The following is a 19,772-nucleotide window of genomic DNA, read 5'->3' as shown; positions in this document are numbered from 1 at the left end:
ATGGACTGCAATTGTTTCTGTGATACACATCTATACACATCTATTCCTCAGTAAAAACACTTTGAAAACCTCAGCTGAAATAAGATGTTATTGAACAGAAGATGTTACTGAATAGCAAAATTAGGACTGTTGTGAGCTGTTGCAACAGTGAAGCTTACTTGCATGTGTAAATATTTTCTCAAGGTAAAACTTGAGAAAATTACTAAGGGCATTCAGAAGCTGACATCTTTTCCTAAGCCTAAATAATCATCTCTTGACATTGAGTACATTCTCCAAGATTTGATCCATGCATTCAGACACTTTCTAGCATGACACAGAAGCACAGAAATAATGAATTAACTTACCTTTTCACCCTTTGCACCTGGCATTCCTATTTCTCCTTTCTGACCCTTTAAACAAAATATATTATATTTAAAATCTTTTTATTCTAACAAACAGAAAAACTCCTCATTTGTTTCAACTGTACTCTGTTTTGTGTAGGGCACAAAATCTTAACTTTCACTGCAATGGAAAATGGTGACTGAAATATCTCCAAATTTATTTAAACAACTACATTCTAAAGCAGATCTGTAGGCTTCTCAGTATGAATTGCACTCAGTGCTGTGACAGTCACAGTGCTTCTATTTTTTTAATTCCTCCAAATTTAAAAGCAGACAACTGACAAAAAATCATTCCACTGATTAAACAGGACAAATGCCTACAGACAATATAATGTCATATGGTCAGAATTTGACCTCCATGCAATTCTTATAAGCTGATAGTGTTTTTGGTATAGTAAATTCCATTACAGAGAAACTACTTTTAATGGTCATGATTTACCATTAAAATATTACCTGAATTTTGAGTTATTTGGAGGCTTTTGCCCCTAGCAGGCAGTTTCATTTCAGTTCTTCCCAGACAGGGTTATGGAAGCCACACATAATTCTTCCTGTGTTTTCCCTTTTTGGCTATCATAGATTAGAGGGCAGAGGTTTACATGCAATACCTGCAGGATAGCATACCATCTGGACATTGGACTACACCAATCAAAGAGTGACATGTCTAAAATCTATTCCTTCAGGGACCATTGTGATAAATTAGATATACTATGGTAAAGGTGGCACAGAAAGGTTAGATAGCAGCTTCAAAATCTCTCCAAATTTCATCCGAAATTCTTACAATTTCTCCCTTTTGGCCTTCAGATCCAGGGGTCCCAAGTAATCCTATTAGTCTTGGATCACTCTGTGAAGAAATGTTATAACAAAAATTATGTCAACATTGATTTAGGATTTTGTTACCATAACAGTTGCATTCAATTTGCCAGTACATAAACCCAGAAGTCCTAATTTACTGTCAGAGAAGAATACTAAATTCCCATACAGTACATGTAAGTAATGTATTGCAGCAACACACACTTCTTCATGCACTCATATTCCACTCACGTTTGCAGATCACATACAAAAGCATGAGGCAAATATCTATGCTGAATATTGCTATGCAAATTTGTGATTTTTTTTTCCTGTTAAATTAGTTCAAATAATATATTTTTATGTTAATTATTTCAGTTCTTTTCTCACGTATGTTTGAAAAGAACAGCAAACATAACTATGACAAAAACACAAGTCTTTTTTGTCTGAGCAGCATGGACTTCCATTACAGTAGTGAGACAGAAAGAGGGAATTAATATGTTCAACAGACTTCTCACACTGCTTCTCATAGAAAACAGATCTAAGGAACAGGAGTTCAGGTTGTATGTTTACAAGGTACTTTTGAACTGTACCTATTTATTCTTCTGCACAAGGTAAGGACACAGCGTAAGACAAAATAGTTACATCTTTACAGTGCTTAGTCTCAGATTACCTCCAGGGAATATGTTTGCTTTTAATGACAATGAAAAAAGTAGCGACCCTGAAAAATGAGCTTTGGTTTGGACTGAAGGAATCTAAGCCTTGAAACATCTGCCACTAAGCTGAATGTGAATACTAAACACGTCAATTTCCCTTGCCATTTTCTGGTTTCTTTGTCTGTAAAAAGGGAAGTATTACAATGAACGCAAATAGGTTTACACTCTATTAACATTTTTGAAATATAGCTGAACATAAATTGAATACAATTCAATTATTTAATAAACATTAAGGTCCTGATGGATCTTCTGCAGTGTTAGCGTTTGTAACAGTTACTAAGCTAATTACAAAAAACAGCTCCAGAGGAAGAAGCAGATACTGAGGGAACATGAGTACTGTTGAGTAGAAGCTGACTACTGCTTAACCTCGAACAGCCTAGGTGCCTGCCATTATGTAAGGAGTAGGCTATAATTTATGATTTATTCTGACTTGTGCATTTCTTTTGCATACATGGAGAAATATAAAAGGCATTCAAACAAAAAGCTGCTTTTATGCTCTTTGCATATTTATAGTCATTCACTCTTTAAAACAAAATGCAAGAAAAATATGCTGAAGAAAAAGCCTTCAGAAAGCAAAGATGAATTATTCACAAATCAATGCGTAATTCTGAAAAATTTCCAGAGCAGATTGTGATGTAGTTTCAGTTGTTTTGCTTTGTTGTTTCATTTTTGTATGATGGCGAACATTTCAGATTAAATTGATCTGTATGCCCTTTCCAAGGATGTTTAGAAGCAGGGCTGACTGAAGTGACCTTATACCTGAGTATGGTAGAAAGCAAATTAAAAAGATGACATGAAGAGGCCTTGAAAGCCCAAGCGAAGGATGATAACAGAGGCCTGAGAACATGTAAACACACGGCATGAATCATCGTTCACAGGTCACCAAAGAAGAAACATAAGGTACAGAGCAGGGCAGAAACAGTTTCTGGCATAAGAAATGAAAAAAAAAATGCAGGTATCAAATGTATGCAAAGCATCTCTGTAAATATAGTGAAAGCACAGAAGGAAGGAATATAAAAGCACAAGAAGAAATATGAAAATAAGAGCAGACATAAAGGAAGAATGAAGAGGAAAAAAATGCTCCAGCACTGTCTCCCACTCCACTAGGGATCAATGCCTCTAATTATCCTCAGCAGATTCCCCTTGCCTTCATTAAAGAAAGACTGATGCATTTAGTTTGCCATTCAGCACAACTTGCTCCTGTAAATCAGGAATTCTATTCATAGTGCTCTTTTATTACATGCATAGCTCAAAAAATTACACATCTGAAAATGTGGACAGTAGCCTCCTCACTTGGTACGTTGATTAATATTAAGCCAGAAAAAGCTTAATTGCAATGAATTGCATAAATACACTACAATCATGGCAACTCATTGGTACCACACAGAAATCAGAAGAAATGCAAAAGGCTTAAGAACCAGATAATATGCTCAGAAATAGAGAAAAGACAGAAAGGGATTATTTTAATTTATGATGAGAGTTCAGATCATCTCTCATTGATTTCCCACCTTTCTTGCTGGCAGTGTTTGTCATGACTCCTAGAAATACCAATAAAAGAAGCTGTACTAACACTCTCAGAGAAATCTGATTTTAAAGTCTCTATAGCTATAAAAATATGGTTACAATCCAAGCAATTAAAAAATCTCCACAAAAAAATGCCGGTGAGATTTTTGAGAATATGCATAAAATGTTACAAAAAGACAGAACTTCCCTGTGGTGGAAGAAAACCTCAAAAAACCTCTGACTGAAATATCATATCACAAATGCTAACAATCAAAGCACACTGAAAACTATGCACTTGAACAAGAAAGATTGCTTGGTACCTTTGAGATTCATTGAACAAAATCAATGCTCACCACAGTATGCAACAGTGTAAAAAAAAAAAAAGAAGAAGAAGAAGGAAGTTAATGTTGCGTACATCTGCCTAAATTAAAAATCAGTGGCAAAGTAGACATGTCTTTGATGACTTCCCTGATGGGAATATCCTGCTCCCATCATAAACTGTATAGAAACTAACACATTTGCTGTTGCAGCTGGAGACTTCAGTTGACCCTAGCAAGAACACACAGTTGTAAAAAGCCTATGTATTTAAAACCTGCTACTTGAATCAGAAAGCCATCATCTCTCTCCTCTGAAACGAAATCTTAGCACTTCCTTGTTGAACAGTTAATTGCTCATGACAGAGTCATTAAAATCTTCAAACTAGACAGCTGAAGGAAGAGGAATGTTAGTTAGTGGTTCAGAATTTATGAGACAATTAATTTACAGACACAGAGCAGCTGGTCTACATTTTTCCAGAAGATTGTTAATTAGGAAATGTAAGACACCTTAGCAGCACTTATAGCCATGCAATGACAAGAAATGGGGTTCTTGGAGACAGATGCTCACGAGTTCCTGAAGATCCCCAGGGTTTGTGTTCCCTGATACAGAATTAACCTTAAAGGGACCCTCAGGGTAAAAAAGATTAATAGACCAGAGGTAGAGAATGAGCTACAGTAAATATGGTATTGATAGAGAAAACAGGACTGTTATCAGGGAAAGCTGTCTTTGGAAAGAAAAAGAAACTAGTGAAAAAACCAGAAAGTATGAATACAGAGTAGACACATACATGTGAAATGGTAGATCAAATCTAGAAAATAAAAATATCCAAGACAGCATACAAAATCATACTTAATTCTTAATCCAAGCTCTAAATTTATAGACTGATTAGGAATGGATTAAAAACCATAAATACCAGTGATGTCATGTCAGTGTCAAAAGCAAAAAGGAAGATATGTTTGACATGAATTTCACTCCAGATTTTTTTTTTTTTCCTGAACAAGATTTTTGTACTCATCTGGATATGTTATACAATAAAAATAGTCTGTTTTCACCTGCTTTTCATAGTAATGCATTTTAACATTGAAGGAGTTGAATATCTTCCAGGTTTGATATGAAGGACATAAAGCAGGAAACACACATTAGCCTCTGTAGTAGGCAATTCCTATAATAATTCTTTATAAGCCTTTGAATGAAATATGACTTTTTATTCAGATAAATTATGTACTCATTTCACCACCAATTAAGAAGGCCTGCATGATCTGTGAATCACAGTGCTTTACAATGGCAGATACTACAACTAATAAATGATCAGAAATATCTATGTAAGAGTTTAAAGGAGAAAATAGCAGCTCATATGCTATTTTAACATCTTTCTATGAAGTGCTTCTAGTTGTAAAATGTCATGTAATTAAGACAATACTCTTATTAGTCTACAATATATGCATACGGACAATTCTCACAGATCTCTAGCGGACTTAATTACCTCCTTGCATTTCTGTTCTATTCTTAGGATCATGTCAAGTTAGGGAAAGAAAGAAGAAATGTCACATATGATTTAGATCAATTATGTTTAGAGCTGGGGAGCTTGTGATTCATACTAACAGCTGGGTGGTCCAGCTTCCTCCTTTCTGGGTAACAGCAGTCAAAAATAAAGGAGTATGAGACGTGGGAGATAAGACGTATGGCAGCAGGATAGATGACATAGTAGGTATGCAGACTGAGCCTCTGGAGGGGTACAGAAGGGGAGTAGGGAGAAGGATCAACTTTTTAGATGAATTTGGAATGCAGTTTGCAAAGATCAAAATTGTGGTCACTTCTATATTAGATGCTTCTTAGCCATTAAGCACACAGACATGGACAGACAACTCAGATTTCCATACCTCATTATAATGTTTGTTCAATGAGTCCAGAATTCCTTCTAGTCCAGAAGGACCCTGTAAGGAAGAAACAGGTATCAGAAGATCATTTTAATTTAATAACGTTGTGTTTACCTACCTGTACTCAAAGAGAGTTCTGTTCCTGTAAAGGGATTTCAATTTTTATTTGCTTCCACAATAAATCATTTTCTGTAAACTCATTATATCTTTTTTTTTTTTTTTTTTCTTTCTCCAGGCACAACGAGAAGCACAATCAGTTTCAAAATCTTTCCGTTTAGAAAACTGGCAACTATTTTGTGGTGAATCCATCTGTCAGAGAAGGCAGAGATGACATTCACATCAATTCTAATAGGAACCTTTTCTGCTATGAACTGAATCTTCTGCAGCATTTTAAGAATTCTTTTCACTAACTCAAAGCACAAATTTTGATGTGGAAGCATCTTCAGGTGTGACTAAACAGTCAGATTTTTTAACTCGGAGTTTCTGAAAGGGAAATTGAGGAATGACAGATTTCTCTGGGAGATTTTCTAGTTTTATTGGCTATGCAAGTTTAGACAGACAACTTTCACCTAGAATTTCAAAAAAGGAGAACATGCTTCTAATATAATGCAGTCTTAGGTTGGATATATATATGCTTATACATACAATATACATACTAAAAAAAAAAAAAAAAAAAAAAAAAAGACATATTCTGCCACAAACCAGGCCCTCAGTGCGATTTTTGGTCTTGTGATGCAGGGCAGAATATAAAAAGTTGAGTAAAGATCTTATGAAGTAAAACTTTGGTAAATATAAATAAAGAATCAGAAAAGTATCTCTCTTAAAGCTGTGGTTTACACATCATTCAATGAGAAATATAGCCACTCATGGTCTGAGTGTAAGAAACTGTAAGAAACATTTGGATACATTAATGAGATAAAAATATCTGTTCAAATCATCTGTCTGAATGAACAGCATTTAACTGAGACAAGGCACAAAGGCAACTCTTGTTCTGTTGTGTTATAATTACAGACAATTTACAGGAACCTGCAGCTTTTGTGTTAGTAGGAAAAATGTAGTTGGCGTAGATGTTCCCTAAAGATTGCTTTATGCAACTGAACTCTGTTCAGTTTTGGAAAGGGTTGTTCCTGAAGAAAATAGAGTCTGCTTATCAGTAAGACTCTGTGTCAGACATTAGAGATTAGTCAGAGAATTTAATCACAGATTTACACTTTCATAAGGTCCTTGTTAATTGTTCCGTAAGCCTTGTTATTACACACACATTGCATTCGCTACAGACGTACTCTGGAACACCTTACAATAGGAAAGCAGCTTTCTGTAGTTTCAGAATAAAAATCTGTTGACATTTTCTACCATTTTCAAGCTGAAGGCACTGTAAAATTCTTACAAGAAGTCAGAAGTCAAATTACACATCACCCATGACAGCAATTTGTCAAGATGAAAATATAAGACTTCCTGAACAAGAACTGCTGCCAAACTCGCACCAGTAAAGGATCAGGATTCCAAAGTATTTCTAGAAAAAATTGAGAAATTGTCCACTGATTTCATGTAGAGGCCCAAGGAAAATACTGAAGTGTTAAGAATTAATCTGTGCAAATATTGCTGAAACTTTTACTGCTGAGAAGTAATAATGGTGTATTTATTATTTCTACTGTATATACCACACAAAACCTTACAGCTGGTTCACTTCCTCTTTGTTCACTATCACTGGAAAAGACATAAGCCCATCTTTGTTTCTATTCATTTTATTTTGGAAGTGAGTTGTCACTCTTGATTTACAATGAAAAATAATATAAATATTGTCATGATGTTTTTACTGAGATGTTCCCTCAATTCTGATTTCTGGAATTAGTGGCAGAATTTATGCTCTGATATCCATATTAAAGATGACAGTTCAGAACTGGGACTGAACCATGATGACACTCCATACTTATTTGAGGTCTCAAACTCAACACTGGAAGGTTTTTTAACAAGGACTCTCAAATGTGGCAAATGATCAAAAAAATCAGAATTTATCACCCCTTTTCATTTGCTACTGTGTTGTCTCCTTCATTTTTTTAAGGTTGGAAAACCAGTAAAAAAGGGGTCTAATGCAATAGTAATGCAAAAAAAGGATCACATGCTCTATCTATCACCAACTCTGACCTCTCAGATATTAACTATGCATCATATAAATCATTTCTGACAAAATTGGAACCCTTTTGACATGTCATTGTTTTGAGAAAATGATACAACCTCAAGAAACCCCAGAACTATCTTGTGACTGAGGCAGCTGAGGGGAGCTTGCATATTTGGCTTGCATTCTTGACAATGTCACAGGCTTTGGGTCGCCAGAGGTAAACCACCTGTCTTATTCATTTCCAAGAATTATCATCAATTTAATAATTCCATCAGCCTCCATAATATAATGAATAAAAAGAATAAAATTTTTCTACAGGAACAGAAAATTGTTCTATTCAAGGGTCTCTTCCTAAACTCTAGCCTCCGTATTTCATTCCATACTGTTTCACTCTACTAATGTAGCTGCATAATCTACTCTTGAAATCTCCACAGGAGATAAACAAACCAGCAAAACTGGTTTGCAAGTAAATAAGCAATAAAATTAACAGAGACAGAAGAACTACGATGCAGGAAACTTCTGCCTTTTGAACAAGAATTTTGCACATCTGCCATTTTGGATGCTTTTCAAGCTTTCTCCTATGGAAATACCAATGACAGGCTCTCTTGAGTAGGGTTTTTACATTTTTTTATTTTTAAATATTGTGTATTATGTTTTATAATTGAGGTAACTGAAGCACACAGAGAATACACACATATAGATAAGAAAAGAACTGAAAATATCTCCTAATTATTTACGAAAATTACAAACAAGTTTAAGATGTAATTTCCATTGTCAAGGTAGGAACAAACTGTGAAATTACGTTGGTTTATAATGTATTTTCTTTCCTTAACTTTTGTATTTTGCTGTGTTCTGTGGTTGCTGAGAAGTCCACCCATTCTCTCAGTCTATGTAGCAAAACATGTAACAAGTGAATTGCAGTGGTTGCACCTCTATAACAGGCCATTTCTGAGAATGCAGCACTGAAAGTGACTCAGTGTAATCTCTTTTTTTCAATTATTTCAGGTCTATACCTAGTCCTGAAAATAAAATACCATTTTCTGATTACTGAAATGTAAAAAACCACAGAACTGATCAGCATAGGTATGTAACATTGAAAAGTTATTCCAAAGATCAAAAAGAAAGAATGATGTTGTTTGTCACAACAGAATACATTAAATAAATTACATTTTTATATGAATTTTAAAAACTTAAATGCAAAGAAATAAACCACACGACCAGTCGTTGCCAGTCACTCCCCTGCTACCATTTAGGCATTTATAATATTTTTCTAAAATGCAGCAGAATGTCCAGCAATACCAGAAATCCTACTGACAATTTTCACTTACCACTGCTTTGATTTTCTGTTTATTGTAATTAAGTGATAACATTCATTCACTTGCAAAATACTGGTAGAATGACAGTACTTCCTGAAGCAGAGGAAATGAGATTTCCAACGCAAACTGCTGGCTACTTAAGATAACTGCTCTGGTGGCACTGACATACATATTGAATAAGAGGGACCAAAATTGTATGGAATTAAATGAAGGAACTCAAGTAGGCTGTGAACTTCTCCACTGCCTCATAAGGAACACAAACAAAAAATAAACCTTATTTCAATGTAAGACTTTAAGGAGACTTCATGCTAATCTTTGAAGAATGATTTCATTGATAAAGACAGAAACTCCAGCCCTTTGTAAAGGGAGATGAACCCTGGTGAACCAGTTCTTGATATAAAGAATTTGATGCTTCAGATCCCTAGTTAAAGAAACTTCTGAGAAAACAGGAAAAGTGAAGTACAGTCATTCTGGTTGCAAACAGTAACTTTGAACATTTCAATAGAAAATAGCAGAGATATAAGAGGATGAATAATCTAGATTGCAGTGTGTTAACCTATGATTTAGGTGACTCAACATTTATTTGCATGCTCTGCCACATACAGCTTCTTAGACAAGATGACACTTGGCCAAATCATATGCTTCATGGCTTTAAATAATAATGTTGACGGTATTTCTCTTCTGCCAAACAGTTACACTGGGCAGAAATCTTACTCTGACTCACCCCAGAGAGTACTGCTATGCTTGTAGGAATATGTAGAGCAATTCTAGCTTGCTGTTCTTTATTTTTGAAACAATTTGATGATCCGCTGTAATTGGAACTATTTAGAAATGGAAATTATTCAGTCCTAAATGTTCCAGCAGAGACAGAGAAAATTGGAACAGAAGAGATCAAGTTAACCCTTAGTGGAGAAACCAGAAAAAAAATCTTTTTTCTGTCCTACTTAAACTGAAATAAAACAAAAATATAAACTCTATACCTTAGAAAGGTTTCACTAAATTCATAATGTGTCCTATACTATCCTGTTTCAGTGTCAGTATCTCCCATGAACAACCAAAATATGTAAAACAATGCCAGATGCCAGCAATTTAGAAACACAATAGAATCTCTAGTTCATAGTAGAAACACAAGTGACCTTCTCTTAACAGAACTTTGAACAGAAGGCAAGCAGTGATTCTTCAGGTCTTGACCAGAAAACCACTTTGCCTAAGTATAAGAGAAGGTCACAGAATTTGGCCAGTGCATCACTAGGCCAACAACATATAAACGTTAGGTTCATACACCTTCAATACATTTAACTACTGAAAGTATTGGTGCTGTAACTAGAATAATTATGAATTAAACACTTCAAAAAACAGGTATGAAATACCCCCTTCTGTGATGCTAAGTCCTGCAGATATTTTTGATAGCAACTACTGCAGAAAGCTCTCAGTGCAGCTCTGCCATGAGATCAAAATGCTGTACTTAGAATCTCATAGCATCCTACCAAGAGAGTAATTTTTTTTGTTTGTTTTATAAAATCATTGCTTCGAATTCAATATAGAACCACGCAAAATAGGATTTTAGAAGAAAATGCACGTAGGACAATGTATGAAATACATTTGAAAGGTATTGAGATTTTTGTTTCACACTCATAATATCCAGAATGTTTTTGAGAGAGAAAGGAATAGTGTAATTTACAGAAGCTTTCAACAGTTCTCCAGACATTTTTAAAAGGGAGGAAGCAACCAATAAGCACTAGAGGGAGCTGCAGTTCTACTGAAACGATTTGGCCTCCTCGTTTTCAGTTTAAATTGTTGCGCACCAGAGTGTGACATGTGGGAGTCTTCCAGTAGTGAAATGATACGTATGATACTTAAAAACAACATCAGAAAGCATGAATTCTGAACCAGAAGGGAATAACAGTAGACTTTAAAAGTCTACAGTGTTCACTGACTGGCTTTTGTGGGCGCAGGATTTATCATAGAATCATAGAATCACAAGGTTGGAAAGGACCTGCAAGGTCATCTAGTCCAACCGTCCTCCCATTACCATTGCTACCGCAAGCACTAACCCATATCTCATAGCTCCTCATCCAGACACCTCTTGAACACTGCCAGGAATGGCGATGCCACAACCTCCCTGGGCAGCCATTCCAGTGCCTGACCACTCTTTGAGAGAAGTTTTTCCGTATATCTAATCTAAATCTCCCCTGGTGCTACCTGTGGCCTTGTTTGCACCAAAGGAAAAAAATGGTACACATTAAAGGACTCCTGGAAGAAGATGCACAGAGAGTCCCACTTAAACCAAGTAACTCAATCAACAGTTGCCAATAGATGTACATTTCAGGCACAGCGATGGCATTTTTTAACCAAAGATGTGCAGATGATGGTAAGGTACCAGAAACTCACCACAAACATCAATTTTACTAGGGGAGAAAAAAATCCCCAGAAACTAGGCTACCAGAAAAAAAAGAAAAAAAGAAAGAAAGAAAGAAAAAAGGAGAATTGAGAAAATGTTAGAAGGGTTAGGCTGAGAATACAAAGCAAACCTTTATTTCTGCAATGCCAGAAGTAGCTGAAAATTAATTATTTTGATTTATCAAAATGCATACCCCTTAGTAACATCCAATTTATAGCCCTTTGGGCTGCTCAGAATGTGGTTTATATACTTTCCCTCCCTCCTTTTTTTTTAGCACTGTGCTTTACATCAAGCCCCTTGGGTATCCTAACATCTGCTCTCCACTGTCCTCAAGGAGGCAAAATTTTCCATCTCACAGGGTTTTTTTGTCCATTTGTTTTGTCATTGCTGAGCACCTGGATGTTTTTCTAATATTTAAGTACCACATAACGTGAACAGATAACACCAGCATTTAGCTGATCTAAAAATTAATAATTTAATCTTCCTTTTTGGAAATAAAATTTTCTTGTTTTTCTGAAATATCAAACACCAACTTTACTTTTTCTGGAGAAAACTCCAGACTGTAGTGAGCTTAATATTCACATTAAGTCAATTTGTTAAGCATTTTGTACCCTATGCATGGCAAATTTATGATAGCAATCAGCCTGTGGGAGTGATAGTTCTGAGGCCAAAGCAGAGGCCATATCCATATTCATGAAGAGGCTGCCACTACTGTTAGAAGCAGAGTGGTAGCAGTAAGAACCACACAGCAAAATCCAGTGTGTTCTGAGCCTTGAAAAAAAGAAGACAAATGATGAATCCAGTTAAACTCTTTTGAGTATGTACAAGCTTCAGCACTTTAAATATGGGGATACGGCCAATGCATGTTAATAAGCATTACTCCTTATATAGCTTGCTTTTCATAGATTATTTTCTCAGTTGTGGAAAAAGAAGTCAAGATGCTGGTGTAGCTGTATCCAAAATAAGGACTGTATCAATATGGCTATATCAGAAAAAAAAGATCTTTAACCAATATTTAGGGCATTGCTTGCCTGAGGAACTCTGCCTGATAAAGCAGTGCTAGGGTACAGTCCCCATACAGTGCTCCTCAAATGGATCCTACCATGCTGAAAAAGAGGAGCTTTGCATTGATGTAGGAAAATCTGAAATAGTCTTAAATAAGTGCAATTTAGCATCCACTCCTTGTTTCTGGTGAGACTCTCAAAGGCCACGCATCTTCCCTGATTTGCAAGCACACCTGTGATGGCAGAAATCTGTAACAGACCTACAGTTTTTCATTGGTTCATAAAAAGTTAAGCATTTTGTGTCTTCTATGTTTTTATTTTCTATTTGTTTTTACTTCAAAGGCCATTTAATGGCATTTGTATTAAGAAAGATTCTTCTTCACATCACTTCTTCCCTCGTTTTGGACACCACTGAGTCTGCAATATCATTTTAGCACTAGCAGCCCCACGGTGTACAAAACACTCAAAAAAACAAGGCCTCAATATGAAAATGAGTAGCAGAGGAGAAGCAGGAATTTTTAGCTATTAAACTGTATGCAGGATAAATGAACATAATTTTCAATTTCTTCCCTTTTTTTTTTTTTTTTTTTCCCAATGAAAAAAGGAAATAAATGTGATTTGTAACATTTAAGGGGTTGTGTTTTTAGATCACTGTAAATGGCATCTATTTCAATTTATTAATTCTATTTAATGCAGCAAGATTATCTTCTCTAGAAATAAACCTGGAAGTTTTCTCTTGCTGTAAGCTTGAAGTACACAGATCAAATGTTTTGACATGAGAACTGCTGACCTTTATCTATTTCAGATAAGCATAAAATGGAATCCTTGTTTGATACTATGAATGTGAAGCAGCAGCAGTTTACCTATTCCACAAATTTACAGCTGTTCCTTATTTGTGCACAATAGTATTTTTACAATACAATATAAAGGGAATTTTATAAATATGACCAAGTCTTCTTCTACCAAAACAAGACTGCATTCATTATAGGTTAAGATAGCCCAGATTTATGCTTGATTTCAAATCTGAAATCACGTATCTCTTAAAAAACAAATCCCAAACCTCTTAGATCTGAGTTAAAACTGTTAGTGCTCCATTTTATAAATCCTTTCATAGAGTCATGTATTTCCTAATCTTTTTAATTCTTCAGTAAACTCATCTGAACCACAGCTGAGTGCTCATTCCAGTGCTGGGTATAATCCTCCCTGCCATTCAGGCAGTTGGCACATGCTTCACAAAGTCCTTCATCTTTCAAATTACCCCTCTGAGACTGAAATTATCCCATCTTCTACAGAGCATCACGCGTTTTGTAAAGTGAATGAATGCACAGTATTCCCATTTAGTATACATGGCTGGTCTTTCTTTGAAATGCCAGACATCTTCTGTTTCCTCCACAGCAGTTAGCATCTTAGTTATTCCCTTCTGTATTGTTCTGTGCATTCTCTTATGTTTGTGGACACAGTCCTTTTATCTCTACTGTATAAAAAGGCTGGGTCTAGAAGCCATCTGGTACAGCAGATCAACTGTTTTCAACTTTAACCAGCTTAGGCAAGCTGTTTAAAAGCACTAGCAAAGACTACTGTTCCAGGATGGGGTGGATATTTCCTATCCCCTTGCTTGATACTCACGGGAGGTCCCGGCGGTCCCGGTTTTCCAGGGAGGCCTGGCTTGCCTCTTCTTCCCTGGAAAAAGAAAAGAGCAGCAGATGTTTATAAATGTTACTGCTAATGACTGATCAGTAATTAGAGCTTTGTTTAAAAGATTTACTGCCTTATTTAGTAGCAAGAAGGTCAAAAATTACCCAGACTGAATACTTATACAAGTCACTGCAACACCACCTAAGTCTCCAACTTCCAAGATTGTTTTTTAAAAATTACAAGAAACAGTGCATTTGCATCTCTGTAACATTTACTGTCATGTTTTAAAGCTATGTCTCAAATATGACTGCACATCGATACAGAATCCTGATGATGTGTAAATGAGTTATATTTCATCTGAATGTTCCAGAGTTTGAGATGCTAAATTGTGTCACAGCAGTAGTCTCCCTGACTCCCACTGTCAGTAAAAATGTGCAACATAACCCTGTTTACAAACACCCCCATCTTTCTCCAGTGTTTGAGAACAAACAGAAAACGCTCAGAGATTTACCTGGAAAAACAGTTCATCTTCTTCATGCAATTAGTACTATCTGTATACATACTGCAAGTGCAACATCATTTGCATTAAAACTTAAGGTCCATAAAAATCTACTTAAGTTAACAGGAGACTTTCAACTCAGTCTGAAAAAGATGCACATGTAACTAATATGATATTTTAGCAGTGAGCTCAATTGGACAACTGCTGTTTTCACACACACATTTCTTTTTAAGAAGATAACACAAAAATGGAAGTAATTCACAGTAATTTACATCCTCATTACCAAGCTGAAATCCAATGCACTTTTTTAGAAACAACAGCTGGGAATATCCAATATCTAGGTGTGATGGAAAAAAGAAAATTATATCCACACTGACTAATTTTTCCCTTGCATATAGCAAACATAAATTAACAAAAAGATTAGGGGGATGTCCCAGTGAAAACTTGGCTTAAGAAGCCAAAAAAAGGAAAATGCTTGCTGACAGCTCACAATTAGCACATAGGGGATATTTCTGTAACTGATGTTTCCTACATCTAACACTACTTCTGTATCTTATTAAATGATATCACACAGGGTGCAGAATGAAACCTCAGGAATGGAGGGGGAAACCTCAGCCTAACTCTCTAAAGGTGAAAACCCTAATGTGTAGAAACCTCTCATGCTCTGCCCCTCATTAATCACGAACTATCCTGTCCTCATCTTGTTTACCCTCAGTAAAAGTGAAAAATCCCTTTCCTCATAGCCTGCAGCTCACCAGCATAATCCACTGCTCAGATATCAGAGGTGCTTCTAAGAAGCAGGACACGAGGGTGAGAAGCCCTTCAAAGTGAAGAAAGAACCCAACAAGGACTGTGGGGACATGGGACATGCTTTGTCTGTCAGGATGTGACATGGACAAGTGCTCTGCCACCAGTTTTATGAGTCAGTCAGTGTGTTTTAAGGGCACTGTGAAAAAATAAATAAATTAGAAAAATCAGCATATTTGGAGTGCCAAATTCCTGGTCTTATCTAGCTGAGACATATGCTATGAGCTGAGCTGTTTAATCCTGTCAGCACTCGCACATGCAGAGCCACAACTGGGGCAGCCCAGGGTGAATGTTCAGAATCAAAATACGGCACCAGGTGCCTATATTGGGTTCAAAGCTCAGCACCCACCCCATGATATGTCCTCTGTTGGCTGGTAACATAGCCTGTGCAGCCATGAGATGAACCAGAGCACGTAAGTCAACTGAGTTAAAGACAGCTCACAGAAAGCCCTCTAATTTTTAACTTAGGTCAGGATTCAGCTCACTGGAGCAGCCTTGTAGTCAGCCGAGCATGAGAGGCCACAGTTCTGGGAAAGGTGTGCATATACACTCCCCCAAAAAAGGGACAGTTAGCTATCAGTGCCACCAAAGTCACATTGCTTCTTCGGGCCTTCACCCCATATGCCAAAATCCAATTTAGATTTTAAGCTCACAGTTGAGATGTGACATTTGGACTGATCTCTACTTCATTAAAGACAGATGGAAATTAATATTTCCCTGCTCTCTTGAAAGACAGTAAACTTTCCTGGGAAAGTATGAAAACCAGCTTGAGATAATAAAGTGAGTAATAACCAAATAGGAACTGCTTCATACTTTTGAAATGTTCCTGTGAGTTATTACCATCTATACTGTTGACTTCTTGAAGCACCTTCCTTTTCCTGTTTGGTCTTATTTAAAGCATCCTGAGGAGACACATAAAATCACATCAGTCTAAACAAAGTATCAAGGAAGTGTCTCTGGGAAGAAGGCAGGGCTGTGACTGGCAGACACAACTGTGAGCGAGGTGTTAATTACACAGGAAAACACCAAATACGCTCGGAAGGCAATTCTGCCTTTATTTACAAGGTGAGCTAAAATGTGATTTATGACATATTGCCAAGTCAAGACTTGAAAAGCTTTCTGACAAAATAAATCAGTTATAAAAAAATAAAATAGAGACAGTTATTTTTCACTGCCACTTATAGATTGCCAGAACACTTAGGTGCTGCAATACAGAATAAATGCTTGCCCTACGTTTTGTCCAATCACTTTAACATCAGTCACTATAACATATGCCATGTGCACATAAAACATATAAAACAATCACACGTTTGTACTTTTAGCATTGCATTTTTGCATATTTAAATGAAAATACTGAAAACTAAACATGAAATGAAAATGCTGACATTCTCCCTCTTCGAGAGGATGAAAATCTGTAAGAATTCAATTTATAAGCTTCCAGAATAATTTTTGGATTTTAGAGATGCACACAGATCTTTATCTACTTCTTTGCAGTCCTGCTTCTCCATAACTTCCCTGCATCAGTATGGGAATAGTACAGTAAAAGTAAAGATAAATAGTTATCATTTTTGTTTAGAATAATGTGATTTAAAAAGTTAGAATTTCTTTTGATAAGCCAATTATGGTCTTGCCTTGAGCAGACCATGACCCAGTCTGTGATTAAATATTTACATTTTCATTCTAAGTCTTCCTTCTGGCAAGAAAGGACTGCAAATGCCTGGGTGCCCTCTTGGGTTCACAGAGCGGGCAGAGCTTCAGCTCCAACCTTCCTTTCAGAAGCGGGTGAAAGCCATACCCCTTGCTATGTTACTGTGTATGGGGCAGAGAGCTGACATATGCAGCTCAATAAACTGTTCCCTTGCTCCTTTGCAAAGATGTATAGAGATTAAAATGCACTTAAAAAAGCATTAACTAGCTGAATAGTGTTATTTTCTGCATTCAGACACTACTTACAAGTGTTAAATTTAAAGTGAAATTCATTACCTTGGTAGAGTTTACCAAGCAAACATTCAGGTTACAGAACAATTAAAATATAAATAACCATCCCAGGCACCATATGATTCCTTTAAATTAAAAAATGCAATATCATCTACACCAACTTAGAAAAATAAAAGAGGTAAGCGGTGTCAACAGTTGTCTCAAACTATTTAGAAAAGCATATAAGGAAAATAAAAGCAAAAGAGTTCCTGAATATTTCCTTCATGCCACATATTTTTTGTTGTTGTTGCTATTAGCAATCGGCATGGTAAGAACCTATTTAAATGTTACTGATGTTTTTGCCCATCCTCCTAACTCCTGAAATGCCTGTTCTGAACTAGTTTGGACAGTAGGCTCCTTTCCTCTTTTCTTTAGGATAAACTTCAGCTATGATACAGACATAAATCATTTAAACAACAACTGCTTGGTCAGGGACAAAAAAATGAAATATTAAAAACAGAATAAATGAGAAATTATATGCTCCAGCAAACCCCATCTGAGTGCCTAGCTGAAGAACACAGTCAGCTGAACTCTTTTTTCCTCTCTTCCTTCACTCTCTCTGTTAATCAAAATGACTTGACAAGTTTTGCCTCACATTAGATTGAAAGCTCTTCAGAAGCGAGGCTCTGTGTATCCTTGCACACGTCTGTACCCTGACTGCAGCCTCTGGGCATGGCTGCAGCTCCAATACACAATGGAAGAATTCTAAATCTATATTGCAGCTCCCTGTTGCATCATATTACATCCATCTATTCATATATCTCTAAGTATAGAAGAGTAAGTCCACTAATCCTAGAGCCTAAAATAAACTGCAGATTATTTTAGGATAAAATTGAGCAGAGTTATATAGGAATACTGACAAGACTTATGAAATGGAATTAATAATTTTAAGAACCCACACTTGAATATGAAGGCAAAAGGCCTTAATTACGCCTGTGTTAATTTTAAAAGAAACAGCTAATTAGCAGTCCCTGAAACACATCATCATGTTTCAAAACAGAAACTAGTTCTGGAGAAAGTAGGAAGCTGGGCTTTAAAGCCCTTACTACTACAGTTATTGGACTAGATTAATGAGGCTTATGTAACTCGTTTGCCAGGATAAACTGAGATCCTCTTGCATAAACCATAAAAACAGACAAAGTGGGACAGATATACCCAAAGCAGAAAGCAGGTGCAAAGCACAGACACTGATGTTAGTGCTCACTGCATGGACACCTCAACAACTTCTTAGGAACCTAAATGTAGTTATAAAGGCAGGCTCTGAGTAGATGTTGGATTGTCTCTCCACGCACCCAAAGCTGCCTCCCAGAAACCTAACAATCTCTAGTGTCTGCAGTAACTCAACAAAACTTTCCTGCACTTCAACCTTCTCAGCTGATAAACCTAACCCTTACAAGCTCTCCTATTTTCCCTCTCTGTAGTCATTGCCCTATGCTCCTGGCTGCTTACTGAGTCTACCATAAACCACTCTGATCCAGGAGAAGAACAGGTGGAACTGCAACAACCCTCTACTGTATGGTTTCCCATGGGCTTGCCAAGCTGCCACACCAGGGCACAAAGGCAGATGTCGCTGTTGCTGGAACAGGCTGCCCAGAGAGGTTGTGGATGCCCCATCCCTGGAAGTGTTCAAGGTCAGATTGGATGGGGCCCTGCACAGCCTGGTCTATTATTGAGTGTGGAGGTTGGTGGCCCTGCATGTGGCAGGGGGCTTGGAGATTCATGATCCTTGAGGTCCCTTCCAACCCTGGCCATTCTGTGATTCTGTGATATCACACAACACTATCAGTAAGACAGCTGGTTCAAAAAGTGCTGAAAAAGGAAGAGAACTAACCACAAAAATCAGAGCAATCACAGACTGAACCCTGTTTGCATCTTCAACTGTGCCATAACACAATCTTAGCATCTACCAAATGGCTGTGTGACAGGAGGCTTCCCTGAGGTGTCAACAAGCTATTTAACAGGTCTCAGTGTGAAAATATGAAATCTACAACAAATGTGCAGTCCCAATGCAGTCATTATTTCCTAGTGTGCATTTAAACAAACTTACAGAAATATTTAAACATGTCTTTGACATTTAATCATCGAACCATCCAAAAGATGTACTTAGTGATCCTTATGGGTCCCTTCCAGCTTGGGATATTCTATGATTCTATGAACACTTCACAATGCTGTTAATAGTTTAGTCAGTAACTTCGATAGTGCTGCAGTTACATTTAATTCTTAGAAATCTTATGGTTTGAATGTTCTATTTCCTTAGTTGGAAATCCACCTTCTAGTCAGTGAAACATTGGTTACTGCAGTAATAAAATATTAGGACCTGAATATACAATTTCTTCTCTCCTCTTAACCTTGGCCATGAGGTTATATGATGGTAACTCCAATACAGCAAATTAACCTCTATATTAAACATTAAATGTAAATAAACTCACAGGAA

The 19,772-nt window shown here is 36.6% G+C and overlaps 1 protein-coding gene across 5 annotated transcripts in view; it reads right to left on the bottom strand.

Moving 5' to 3' along the window:
- COL19A1 (collagen type XIX alpha 1 chain) overlaps nt 1-19,772 on the bottom strand; it is a 187,436-nt gene that overhangs the window by 45,308 nt on the left and 122,356 nt on the right. For all 5 annotated transcript variants that reach the window (XM_042879227.1, XM_042879217.1, XM_042879207.1 and 2 more), the window contains 4 exons: nt 14,047-14,100; nt 5,584-5,637; nt 1,159-1,221; nt 345-389 (listed from right to left, as the gene is read on the bottom strand). In XM_042879227.1, coding sequence (XP_042735161.1) covers nt 345-389; nt 1,159-1,221; nt 5,584-5,637; nt 14,047-14,100 — 216 coding nt within the window. The remainder of the gene's footprint in view (nt 1-344; nt 390-1,158; nt 1,222-5,583; nt 5,638-14,046; nt 14,101-19,772) is intronic.

Source organism: Lagopus leucura, unplaced genomic scaffold, assembly GCF_019238085.1.
Source record: "Lagopus leucura isolate 7727_CA_CO unplaced genomic scaffold, USGS_WTPT01 Super-Scaffold_73, whole genome shotgun sequence".
Taxonomy (NCBI): Eukaryota; Metazoa; Chordata; class Aves; order Galliformes; family Phasianidae; genus Lagopus; species Lagopus leucura.
Note: the sequence above shows the minus strand (reverse complement) of the source record. Positions and strands in the feature narration are given on the sequence as shown.